Consider the following 12,475-nt stretch of genomic DNA (forward strand, 5'->3'; position numbering starts at 1 on the left):
TAGTGTACTGTACTGTGTATGATTAGTGTACTGTACTGTGTATGATTAGTGTACTGTACTGTGTATGATTAGTGTACTGTACTGTGTATGATTAGTGTGCTGTACTGTATATTAGTGTACTGTACTGTGTATGATTAGTGTACTGTACTGTGTATGATTAGTGTACTGTACTGTGTATGATTAGTGTGCTGTGTATGATTAGTGTACTGTATATGATTAGTGTGCTGTATATGATTAGTGTACTGTGTATGATTAGTGTGCTGTGTATGATTAGTGTACTGTGCTGTATATGATTAGTGTGCTGTGTATGATTAGTGTACTGTGTATGATTAGTGTGCTGTGTATGATTAGTGTACTGTGTATGATTAGTGTGCTGTATATGATTAGTGTACGGTGTTGTATATGATTAGTGTACTGTATATGATTAGTGTACTGTACTGTGTATGATTAGTGTACTGTACTGTGTATGATTAGTGTACTGTACTGTGTATGATTAGTGTACTGTACTGTGTATGATTAGTGTACTGTACTGTGTATGATTAGTGTGCTGTACTGTATATGATTAGTGTACTGTACTGTGTATGATTAGTGTACTGTACTGTATATGATTAGTGTGCTGTGTATGATTAGTGTGCTGTGTATGATTAGTGTGCTGTGTATGATTAGTGTACTGTACTGTGTATGATTAGTGGGCTGTGTATGATTTGTGTACTGTGCTGTATATGATTAGTGTACTGTACTGTGTATGATTTGTGTACTGTGCTGTATATGATTAGTGTACTGTACTGTGTATGATTAGTGTGCTGTACTGTATATGATTAGTGTACTGTACTGTGTATGATTAGTGTACTGTACTGTATATGATTAGTGTGCTGTGTATGATTAGTGTACTGTGCTGTGTATGATTAGTGTACTGTGCTGTATATGATTAGTGTACTGTGTATGATTAGTGTGCTGTACTGTATATGATTAGTGTACTGTATATGATTAGTGTACTGTGCTGTATATGATTAGTGTGCTGTACTGTGTATGATTAGTGTACTGTGTATGATTAGTGTACTGTGCTGTATATGATTAGTGTGCTGTGTATGATTAGTGTACTGTGCTGTATATGATTAGTGTGCTGTGTATGATTAGTGTACTGTATATGATTAGTGTACTGTGCTGTATATGATTAGTGTACTGTGCTGTGTATAATTAGTGTACTGTGCTGTGTATGATTAGTGTACTGTGCTGTGTATGATTAGTGTACTGTACTGTGTATGATTAGTGTACTGTGTATGATTAGTGGGCTGTATATGATTAGTGTACTGTGTATGATTAGTGTACTGTGCTGTATATGATTAGTGTGCTGTATATGATTAGTGTGCTGTATATGATTAGTGTACTGTGCTGTGTATGATTAGTGTACTGTACTGTATATGATTAGTGTACTGTGTATGATTAGTGTGCTGTATATGATTAGTGTACTGTGCTGTGTATGATTAGTGTACTGTGCTGTATATGATTAGTGTACTGTGTATGATTAGTGTACTGTGTATGATTAGTGGGCTGTATATGATTAGTGTACTGTGTATAATTAGTGTACTGTGCTGTGTATGATTAGTGTACTGTACTGTATATGATTAGTGTACTGTGTATGATTAGTGTACTGTGCTGTATATGATTAGTGTGCTGTATATGATTAGTGTGCTGTATATGATTAGTGTACTGTGCTGTGTATGATTAGTGTACTGTGCTGTATATGATTAGTGTACTGTGTATGATTAGTGTACTGTGTATGATTAGTGGGCTGTATATGATTAGTGTACTGTGTATGATTAGTGTACTGTGCTGTATATGATTAGTGTGCTGTATATGATTAGTGTACTGTGCTGTGTATGATTAGTGTACTGTACTGTGTATGATTAGTGTACTGTGCTGTGTATGATTAGTGTACTGTACTGTGTATGATTAGTGTGCTGTGTATGATTAGTGTACTGTGCTGTGTATGATTAGTGTACTGTGCTGTATATGATTAGTGTACTGTGCTGTGTATGATTAGTGTACTGTGCTGTGTATGATTAGTGTACTGTGCTGTATATGATTAGTGTGCTGTGTATGATTAGTGTACTGTGCTGTGTATGATTAGTGGGCTGTGTATGATTTGTGTACTGTGCTGTATATGATCAGTGTGCTGTACTGTGTATGATTAGTGTACTGTACTGTGTATGATTAGTGGGCTGTGTATGATTAGTGTACTGTACTGTATATGATTAGTGTGCTGTACTGTATATGATTAGTGTACTGTACTGTATGATTAGTGTGCTGTGTATGATTAGTGTACTGTGCTGTATATGATTAGTGTACTGTGCTGTGTATGATTAGTGTACTGTGCTGTGTATGATTAGTGTACTGTGCTGTGTATGATTAGTGTACTGTGCTGTATATGATTAGTGTACTGTGCTGTGTATGATTAGTGTACTGTGCTGTGTATGATTAGTGTACTGTGCTGTGTATGATTAGTGGGCTGTGTATGATTTGTGTACTGTGCTGTATATGATCAGTGTGCTGTACTGTGTATGATTAGTGTACTGTACTGTGTATGATTAGTGGGCTGTGTATGATTAGTGTACTGTACTGTGTATGATTAGTGTACTGTACTGTGTATGATTAGTGGGCTGTGTATGATTAGTGTACTGTACTGTATATGATTAGTGTACTGTATATGATTAGTGTACTGTACTGTGTATGATTAGTGTACTGTACTGTGTATGATTAGTGTACTGTATATGATTAGTGTACTGTACTGTGTATGATTAGTGTACTGTACTGTGTATGATTAGTGTACTGTATATGATTAGTGTACTGTACTGTGTATGATTAGTGTACTGTACTGTGTATGATTAGTGTGCTGTATATGATTAGTGTACTGTACTGTATGATTAGTGTGCTGTGTATGATTAGTGTACTGTGCTGTATATGATTAGTGTACTGTGCTGTGTATGATTAGTGTACTGTGCTGTGTATGATTAGTGTACTGTGCTGTGTATGATTAGTGTACTGTGCTGTATATGATTAGTGTACTGTGCTGTGTATGATTAGTGTACTGTGCTGTGTATGATTAGTGTACTGTGCTGTGTATGATTAGTGGGCTGTGTATGATTTGTGTACTGTGCTGTGTATGATTAGTGTACTGTGCTGTGTATGATTAGTGTACTGTGCTGTATATGATTAGTGTGCTGTATATGATTAGTGTACTGTACTGTATATGATTAGTGTACTGTGCTGTATATGATTAGTGTACTGTACTGTATATGATTAGTGTACTGTACTGTATGATTAGTGTGCTGTGTATGATTAGTGTACTGTGCTGTATATGATTAGTGTGCTGTGTATGATTAGTGTACTGTGCTGTATATGATTAGTGTACTGTGCTGTGTATGATTAGTGTACTGTGCTGTGTATGATTAGTGTACTGTACTGTATATGATTAGTGTACTGTGCTGTATATGATTAGTGTACTGTGCTGTGTATGATTAGTGTACTGTGCTGTATATGATTAGTGTACTGTGCTGTGTATGATTAGTGTACTGTGCTGTGTATGATTAGTGTACTGTACTGTGTATGATTAGTGTACTGTGCTGTATATGATTAGTGTACTGTGTATGATTAGTGTACTGTGCTGTATATGATTAGTGTACTGTGTATGATTAGTGTACTGTGCTGTATATGATTAGTGTGCTGTGTATGATTAGTGTACTGTACTGTGTATGATTAGTGTACTGTACTGTATATGATTAGTGTACTGTACTGTGTATGATTAGTGTGCTGTGTATGATTAGTGTACTGTGCTGTGTATGATTAGTGTACTGTGCTGTATATGATTAGTGTACTGTGCTGTATATGATTAGTGTGCTGTATATGATTAGTGTACTGTACTGTATATGATTAGTGTACTGTGTATGATTAGTGTACTGTATATGATTAGTGTACTGTACTGTATATGATTAGTGTGCTGTATATGATTAGTGTACTGTACTGTATATGATTAGTGTACTGTGTATGATTAGTGTGCTGTACTGTATATGATTAGTGTGCTGTGTATGATTAGTGTGCTGTATATGATTAGTGTGCTGTACTGTATATGATTAGTGTGCTGTGTATGATTAGTGTACTGTACTGTGTATGATTAGTGTACTGTATATGATTAGTGTACTGTGTATGATTAGTGTACTGTACTGTGTATGATTATTGCAGTGTATATGATTAGTGTACTGTACTGTGTATGATTAGTGCACTATACTGTATATAATAAATGTAACACTTACTCCTGAGGCACAGAAGGAGAATGTACATCTTGGCATACAGCCAGCTCTGCACATTCAGTAAATGCATCTTTTTGATCGTTGCGATTTACACGCTCATTCCGGCCAACTCTTCCACTAGTCCCTTTGGGTGTATTTTGCACATTTAGCCCCACAATACACAGAACTTATCCTGTACATCTCTCCTACCGCACCTGTAGTGTTATTCTGGGTAGTAACTGTGCTGGGGGATTCCTGGGCGGCTGCAGGCTTTGCGGGATGAGACTTTGTGTCCTCGGTGGTCTGCGGCTGGATCAGCTCCGGCTGGGTCACACGGATCAGCTGCAGACAGAGATGGGATGGTGGAGATAATGACATATGGTCTGGAAACTCATTCGCACAAATCATGTGATCAGTCAGGAGATTACAGGAGAACAGCGACGGACAATAGTAAGAACAATAAAACAGAAATAAAAACAAAAGTATCAAATAAAAAAATCAGTTCTCTTAACAAATGTCAAAACGGGTCTTATCTTTTTATTTATGCTTTATATTTTATTGGTTTTTTATTTGTTTTATTGTTCCTAATAAGTCTTGCTGTTGCCAATGGCTATAATATTACTGTACCTATAATACTACTGTACTGGGAACTTTGAAGTAAAGAAATATTTTGGGGATTTTAATACATTTGTGTGTCTGAAATAGGAGTACCAAAACCACCGGGACCCTGCAATGTGTGTTATACATAACCCAGTAATATCACCAAATGGACAATCCGTCTCACGGCTCATGACCGAGTAAGAGACTGGACCCTCGGAGCACTGTGCTTTTTCTCCTTTTGGGTAATATTAACCCTTTGAACAGACTACGTGACATTTATCCCCTTTGTTAGCACCAAAGTAGCATTGTTTTGTTACCATATAGTTAAAGGCCCCTGAGCAGTGGGGTTTGTAGGCTACCCTATCCTATAGCCAGATTAAGGGGGGACGCAGGCATACTGTACCCCGGGCCCCCCCATATCAGTCGGAGGACACCGACATCACTAGCTTTTCCTCTTATGCAGCAGCAGAGCCAGGCAGCCAGAATCCGAGGACAGTATGCAGTGCAGGCAGAGACACAGGAGTATCACGTTTCATGAGAAACCTATGGAGCTTTCCAACAAGGAGAGAGCTAGGAGGGGGGAGACAGCTGTAAGTGACACAGGGATCCCAGCGTCTCCCCCTCCCTGCCTGGTTGGCTGGATCCCGTAACCCGTTCTCTAATGAGGATCTAGAGAGAGCCCTCCCGAGTCCTGTCCCAGTGTGTAAGTAGTACAGAGGCTGCTGCTGTTCTTGCATGTGACAAGATAAATTATAGATTTAATTTTTCTCTGTGTATTTTAAGGTTGTTTAAGTTGTCTTTGTTCCACTACAGTAACATTTTATGAAATAGTTGTCTGTCAATTATGTGGAGCTATAAACAGTACACAGGCAACTATTAGTTGAAATCTAATACACACCATTGGTTTAAATTTAATATACACAATCTACACCTCCCAACATGACCCATTCCAGGAGGGACACAATGCTCTCTACCTGGACTTCCTTCTTAGGTTATGATTGTAAATCACCCGTGATGAAACACCTTTCTTATCAATAGTTCAACACAGGTGACGCCAATCATATAGTAAGAGGGAAGTCCAGGTAGACAGCATCTTGTCCCTCCTGGAATGGGTCATGTTGGGAGGTATGCATGATCTAATATACCCACACCCCCTCTTCCACCAGGGCCCCCCTGTCTTAAGTGCCCCGGGCACCCCCAAGGCTTAATCCGGCCCTGTCCATGTTACATACCTGCTGTAAGGCCTCCAGCACTGTCTGTCTGTTAATCTTTAAGATGTGTAGTTTGCTCTCGTATTTCAGCCTTCGGTCTGGCACCACCGCCATCAGGTTAAAGCGGATGTCATGATAGGGTTCCCTGCACAGATTACACATCATCATCATCATCTGAGGCTACAGAACCAGCAGCCACGGTCACCGGTCCTCATATATCCTGTAACGTACCCTGCCGTGGCCAGTCCGATCCTCTCCATGATAACCCGACGCGCCTTGTCCGTCCACTCCTCGTCTTCCGCCCAAGGACCTGAGGAGAACAATTGCGTAATGCTCATTATCTAGGAAAAGATGGCCACCTGCCGCTACGTCATTAAGGGAGCAGAAACCTCCGATCACTCACTATCCACACATGAATGCCTTACCATGATCGATGGGGTAGACCTTCAGCCCGTCCAGCTCAAACAGCCGTCCTTTAATAGGAACGTAACTGACAAAGTGAAACGCCTCCATGGTGCGCACAGCGCTGATCCCGTTCTGCTTCTCAGGTAGGTGACGCGGCTCCGGCCTGCGAGGGAAAGGAGAGAGCGCCATCAGTCTGGGATCTCTCGTACAGTGGAGGGGAAAATGCTGGAACATTCTGCTCATATGTAGATAAAGATGGACTGCCTGGCACAATAGTCGGGGGCCAAGGAGACAGCTAGTACTGCCTGGCACAACAAAGGTGGCATCAAGAGACAGCTAGTACTGCCTGGCACAATGGAGGGGGAACAAGGCAACAACTAGTACAGCCTGGCACAATGGAGGGGGAACAAGGCAACAACTAGTACAGCCTGGCACAATGGAGGGGAAACAAGGAGACAGCTAGTACAGCCTGGTACAATGGAGGGGGCATCAGGAGACAGCTAGTACAGCCTGGCACAATGGAGGGGGCATCAGGAGACAGCTAGTACAGCCTGGCACAATGGAGGGGGCATCAGGAGACAGCTAGTACTGCCTGGCACAAAGGAGGGGGCATCAGGAGACAGCTAGTACTGCCTGGCACAATGGAGGGGAAACAAGGAGACAGCTAGTACTGCCTAGCACAATGGAGGGGAAACAAGGAGACAGCTAGTACTGCCTGGCACAATGGAGGGGAAACAAGGAGACAGCTAGTACAGCCTGGCACAATGGAGGGGGCATCAGGAGACAGCTAGTACTGCCTGGCACAATGGAGGGGAAACAAGGAGACAGCTAGTACTGCCTGGCACAATGGAGGGGGAACAAGGAGGCAGCTAGTACTGCCTGGCACAATGGAGGGGGAACAAGGAGACAGCTAGTACTGCCTGGCACAATGGAGGGGGCATCAGGAGACAGGTAGTACTGCCTGGCACAATGGAGGGGGCATCAGGAGACAACTAGTACTGCCTGGTACAATGGAGGGGAAACAAGGAGACAGCTAGTACTGCCTGGCACAATGGAGGGGGAACGAGGAGACAGCTAGTACTGCCTGGCACAATGGAGGGGGCACCAGGAGACAGCTAATACTGACTGGCACAATGGAGGGGGCACCAGGAGACAGTTAATACTGACTGACACAATGGAGGGGGCACCAGGAGACAGCTAATACTGACTGGCACAATGGAGGGGGCACCAGGAGACAGTTAATACTGACTGGCACAATGGAGGGGGCACCAGGAGACAGCTAGTACTGCCTGGCACAATGGACACTGCACCAGGAGACAGCTAGTACTGCCTGGCACAATGGACGAGGCACCAGGAGACAGCTAGTACTGCCTGGCACAATGGAGGGGGCACCAGGAGACAGCTAGTACTGCCTGGCACAATGGACAGGGCACCAGGAAACAGCTAGTACTGCCTGGCACAATGGAGGGGACATCGGGAGACAGCTAGTTCTGCCTGGCACAATGGACGGGGCACCAGGAGACAGCTAGTAATGCCTGGCACAATGGACACTGCACCAGGAGACAGCTAGTACTGCCTGGCACAATGGACACTGCACCAGGAGACAGCTAGTACTGCCTGGCACAATGGAGGGGGCACCAGGATACAGCTAGTACTGCCTGGCACAATGGAGGGGGCACCAGGAGACAGCTAGTACTGCCTGGCACAATGGACGGGGCAGAAGGATACAGCTAGTACTGCCTGGCACAATGGACGGGGCACCAGGAGACAGCTAGTACTGCCTGGCACAATGGACGGGGCACCAGGAGACAGCTAGTACTGCCTGGCACAATGGACGGGCACCAGGAGATAGCTAGTACTGCCTGGCACAATGGACGGGGCAGACGGATACAGCTAGTACTGCCTGGCACAATGGACGGGCACCAGGAGATAGCTAGTACTGCCTGGCACAATGGATGGGGCAGAAGGATACAGCTAGTACTGCCTGGCACAATGGACGGGGCAGAAGGATACAGCTAGTACTGCCTGGCACAATGGACGGGGCAGAAGGATACAGCTAGTACTGCCTGGAACAATGGACGGGGCAGAAGGATACAGCTAGTACTGCCTGGAACAATGGACGGGGCAGAAGGATACAGCTAGTACTGCCTGGCACAATGGACGGGGCAGAAGGATACAGCTAGTACTGCCTGGCACAATGGACGGGGTTGAAGGATACAGCTAGTACTGCCTGGCACAATGGACGGGGCAGAAGGATACAGCTAGTACTGCCTGGCACAATGGACGGGGCACCAGGATACAGCTAGTACTGCCTGGCACAATGGACGGGGCACCAGGAGACAGCTAGTACTGCCTGGCACAATGGACGGGGCACCAGGAGACAGCTAGTACTGCCTGGCACAATGGAGGGGGCACCAGGAGACAGCTAGTACTGCCTGGCACAATGGACGGGGCACCAGGAGACAGCTAGAACAGCCTGGCAAAATGGAGGGGGCACCAGGAGACAGCTAGTACTGCCTGGCACAATGGAGGGGGCACCAGGAGACAGCTAGTACTGCCTGGCACAATGGAGGGGGCACCAGGAGACAGCTAGTACTGCCTGGCACAATGGAGGGGGCACCAGGAGACAGCTAGTAATGCCTGGCACAATGGAGGGGGCACCAGGAGACAGCTAGTACTGCCTGGCACAATGAAGGGGGCACCAGGAGACAGCTAGTACTGCCTGGCACAATGGAGGGGGCACCAGGAGATAGCTAGTACTGCCTGGCACAATGGACGGGGCACCAGGAGACAGCTTGTACTGCCTGGCACAATGGACGGGGCACCGGGAGACCGCTAGTACTGCCTGGCACAATGGAGGGGACATCGGGAGACAGCTAGTACTGCCTGGCACAATGGAGGGGACATCGGGAGACAGCTAGTACTGCCTGGCACAATGGACGGGGCACCAGGAGACCGCTAGTACTGCCTGGCACAATGGACACTGCACCAGGAGACAGCTAGTACTGCCTGGCACAATGGACACTGCACCAGGAGACAGCTAGTACTGCCTGGCACAATGGACGGGGCACCAGGAGACCGCTAGTACTGCCTGGCACAATGGAGGGGACATCGGGAGACAGCTAGTACTGCCTGGCACAATGGACGGGGCACCAGGAGACAGCTAGAACAGCCTGGCACAATGGAGGGGGAACAAGGCAACAACTAGTACTGCCTAGCACAATGGAGGGGAAACAAGGAGACAGCTAGTACAGCCTGGCACAATGGAGGGGGCATCAGGAGACAGCTAGTACTGCCTGGCACAATGGAGGGGGAGCAAGGCAACAACTAGTACTGCCTGGCACAATGGAGGGGAAACAAGGAGACAGCTAGTACTGCCTGGCACAATGGAGGGGGCACCAGGAGACAGCTAGTACTGCCTGGCACAATGGACGGGGCACCAGGAGACAGCTAGTACTGCCTGGCACAATGGACGGGGCAGAAGGATACAGCTAGTACTGCCTGGCACAATGGACGGGGCACCAGGAGACAGCTAGTACTGCCTGGCACAATGGACGGGGCACCAGGAGACAGCTAGTACTGCCTGGCACAATGGACGGGGCAGAAGGATACAGCTAGTACTGCCTGGCACAATGGACGGGGCACCAGGAGACAGCTAGTACTGCCTGGCACAATGGACAGGGCACCAGGAGACAGCTAGTACTGCCTGGCACAATGGACGGGGCAGAAGGATACAGCTAGTACTGCCTGGCACAATGGACGAGCACCAGGAGATAGCTAGTACTACCTGGCACAATGGACGGGGCAGAAGGATACAGCTAGTACTGCCTGGCACAATGGACGGGGTAGAAGGATACAGCTAGTACTGCCTGGCACAATGGACGGGCACCAGGAGATAATAGGATTTTGGTACTTACCAGGTAAATCCTTTTCTTTGAATCCATAGGGGGCACTGGAGTACTCTTGGGATATGGACGGGCGCAGCCGAACAAAGGCACTGAATATTTAAATTTAGGACTCTCCACCCCTCCATATCCCCGAGTACCTCAGTGTACGACCTCAGTGTTTTTTACTGAGCGAACAGGAACTATATAGAGAGGTTGACAATGGAGAATTCCTATAACATAACGGACAACAACAAAGTTGACCCATAACTTTACTGTCAACTAAACAGTTGACACCATAACCGATAGAACTTTATAATTTGAACCAATCGGTGAAAATGTGTTACCATAAGCTCCTCTGAGCTTAATACCAACTAGGTAAAACGTGTTACCCTAAGCTCCTTTGAGCTTAAAACAACCCAGGTAAAACTGCTCTGGGTGGGCGTCCAGTGCCCCCTATGGATTCAAAGAAAAGGATTTACCTGGTAAGTACCAAAATCCTATTTTCTTTTTCATCCACTAGGGGTCACTGGAGTACTCTTGGGACGTACCAAAGCTTCCCTCGTGGGCGGGAGAGCTGTTTGATACTGGTAACAGTAGGCAGCCAAAGCTAGATGCTGATGCCGCCACCATTCATAACGTGTAAACGTGCACAAACGTGGTGCACTGAAGGCTATGTAGCCGCGTCGTAGACGCTCCACGACCCGCTGGGTCTGACATTCCCACAGAACCTGTGGGATGAGCTATTACTGACGTAGGCGATTGTAACTTAGCCTTAAAGTAAGCCTGACTTGTAGTCATTATTATCCAACTGGATAATGTCTGCTGAGAAACTGGCTAACTCCAGTTGGCAGCATCATCGAGAACAAACAACGTATCCGTATCACGTACTGTAGACGTTCGGGACATATATAAACGCGTAATGCGTGTACCACATTCAGAATTCTAGAATGTGCTGTCCACACAGGAACCACTATTGGTATATTGATGTGAAGAATACGAAAGCGGAATTCGTCCGAAGATCTGCTTTGTCATGAGAAAACTCAAATACGGTGGCTTGGAATACAAGGCACCCAAATATGAAAACAAAACCCTTGCCGAAGCCAAGGCTAGAAGAAAAATGTTTTCCAAAGTGAGAAACTTAATCCCCATTTGTTGTAAGGGTTCAAAATATGAAAACTGTAAGAAATCTGAACCCAACCTCAAGTCACCTGGCGCTGTAGGTGGGATAAATGGAGTCTGAACTTTGATGACACCTTGTAGAAAAGTGTGTACAGACGCAATAGAGTCAAACGTCTTTGAAAATAAGTTTACCACACAGATACCTGCCCCTCAGTGCAGATAAACGCAGTTTTCCATCCCACCCCGTTTAACAGAATACGGGTAACTTGAAGGATGATGTCGGAAACTTCCGAGCTTTACCACCTATGTAAGCACACAAAATTTTGTAATAATGAGCTGCCTTAAGCGGCTTACTAGCTCGTAACATGGTTGGTATAACCGATACTGTAATGCCCTATTTCTTAAGAGGGAGGTCTGAACCCTCACCCCGTCAACCGCAGCTGCGGTACATAGGTAATAGGTACATAGGTAACTATGGGTAACAGAACGTTCCCTGTTGTAACAGGTTGGACGTATTATGAGCGGGCCAAGATCGTGTGCAAGTATTCCTTGGAGATTCGAGAAGCAAGCTCTCCGAAACCCATGAGATATCACTAGTATGACTGTGACAACTGTCTTATGATCCGTTTTGGCAACGGAGAGAGCAGCGGAAAAATGGTGGAGCCAGATACACGATGCTGAATGACCACATGAATGTGAGAGACTCCACCGCCACTGCCCTTGTTACACATACTGAGCTTTTGTAATTGTGGCGAGATGCCATCATGTATACATGAGGGTAACCCCCTTCTGTGGACTCACATATGAAACACCTGTGGATTTAATGTCCAGTTTTCAGGATCTAAATCCTGACGGGTGAGATCATCTGTGTAACAGATGTCCACTCACGGAATGAACCTCGTTGACATTTCCACATAATGGTGTTCTGAGCAATTGAGGATTCGAGTTACCTGCCGCATTGCCATGC

The 12,475-nt window shown here is 45.6% G+C and overlaps 1 protein-coding gene across 2 annotated transcripts in view; it reads right to left on the reverse strand.

Moving 5' to 3' along the window:
- Positions 1–12,475, reverse strand: part of BAP1 (BRCA1 associated protein 1) — a 152,134-nt gene that overhangs the window by 88,526 nt on the left and 51,133 nt on the right. For both annotated transcript variants that reach the window (XM_063941358.1, XM_063941357.1), the window contains exons 7-10: positions 6,523–6,665; positions 6,329–6,407; positions 6,119–6,242; positions 4,502–4,628 (exon numbers count right to left, since the gene is read on the reverse strand). In XM_063941358.1, coding sequence (XP_063797428.1) covers positions 4,502–4,628; positions 6,119–6,242; positions 6,329–6,407; positions 6,523–6,665 — 473 coding nt within the window. The remainder of the gene's footprint in view (positions 1–4,501; positions 4,629–6,118; positions 6,243–6,328; positions 6,408–6,522; positions 6,666–12,475) is intronic.

The sequence above is a fragment of the Pseudophryne corroboree genome, chromosome 9 (genome assembly GCF_028390025.1).
Source record: "Pseudophryne corroboree isolate aPseCor3 chromosome 9, aPseCor3.hap2, whole genome shotgun sequence".
NCBI classification, from domain to species: domain Eukaryota; kingdom Metazoa; phylum Chordata; class Amphibia; order Anura; family Myobatrachidae; genus Pseudophryne; species Pseudophryne corroboree.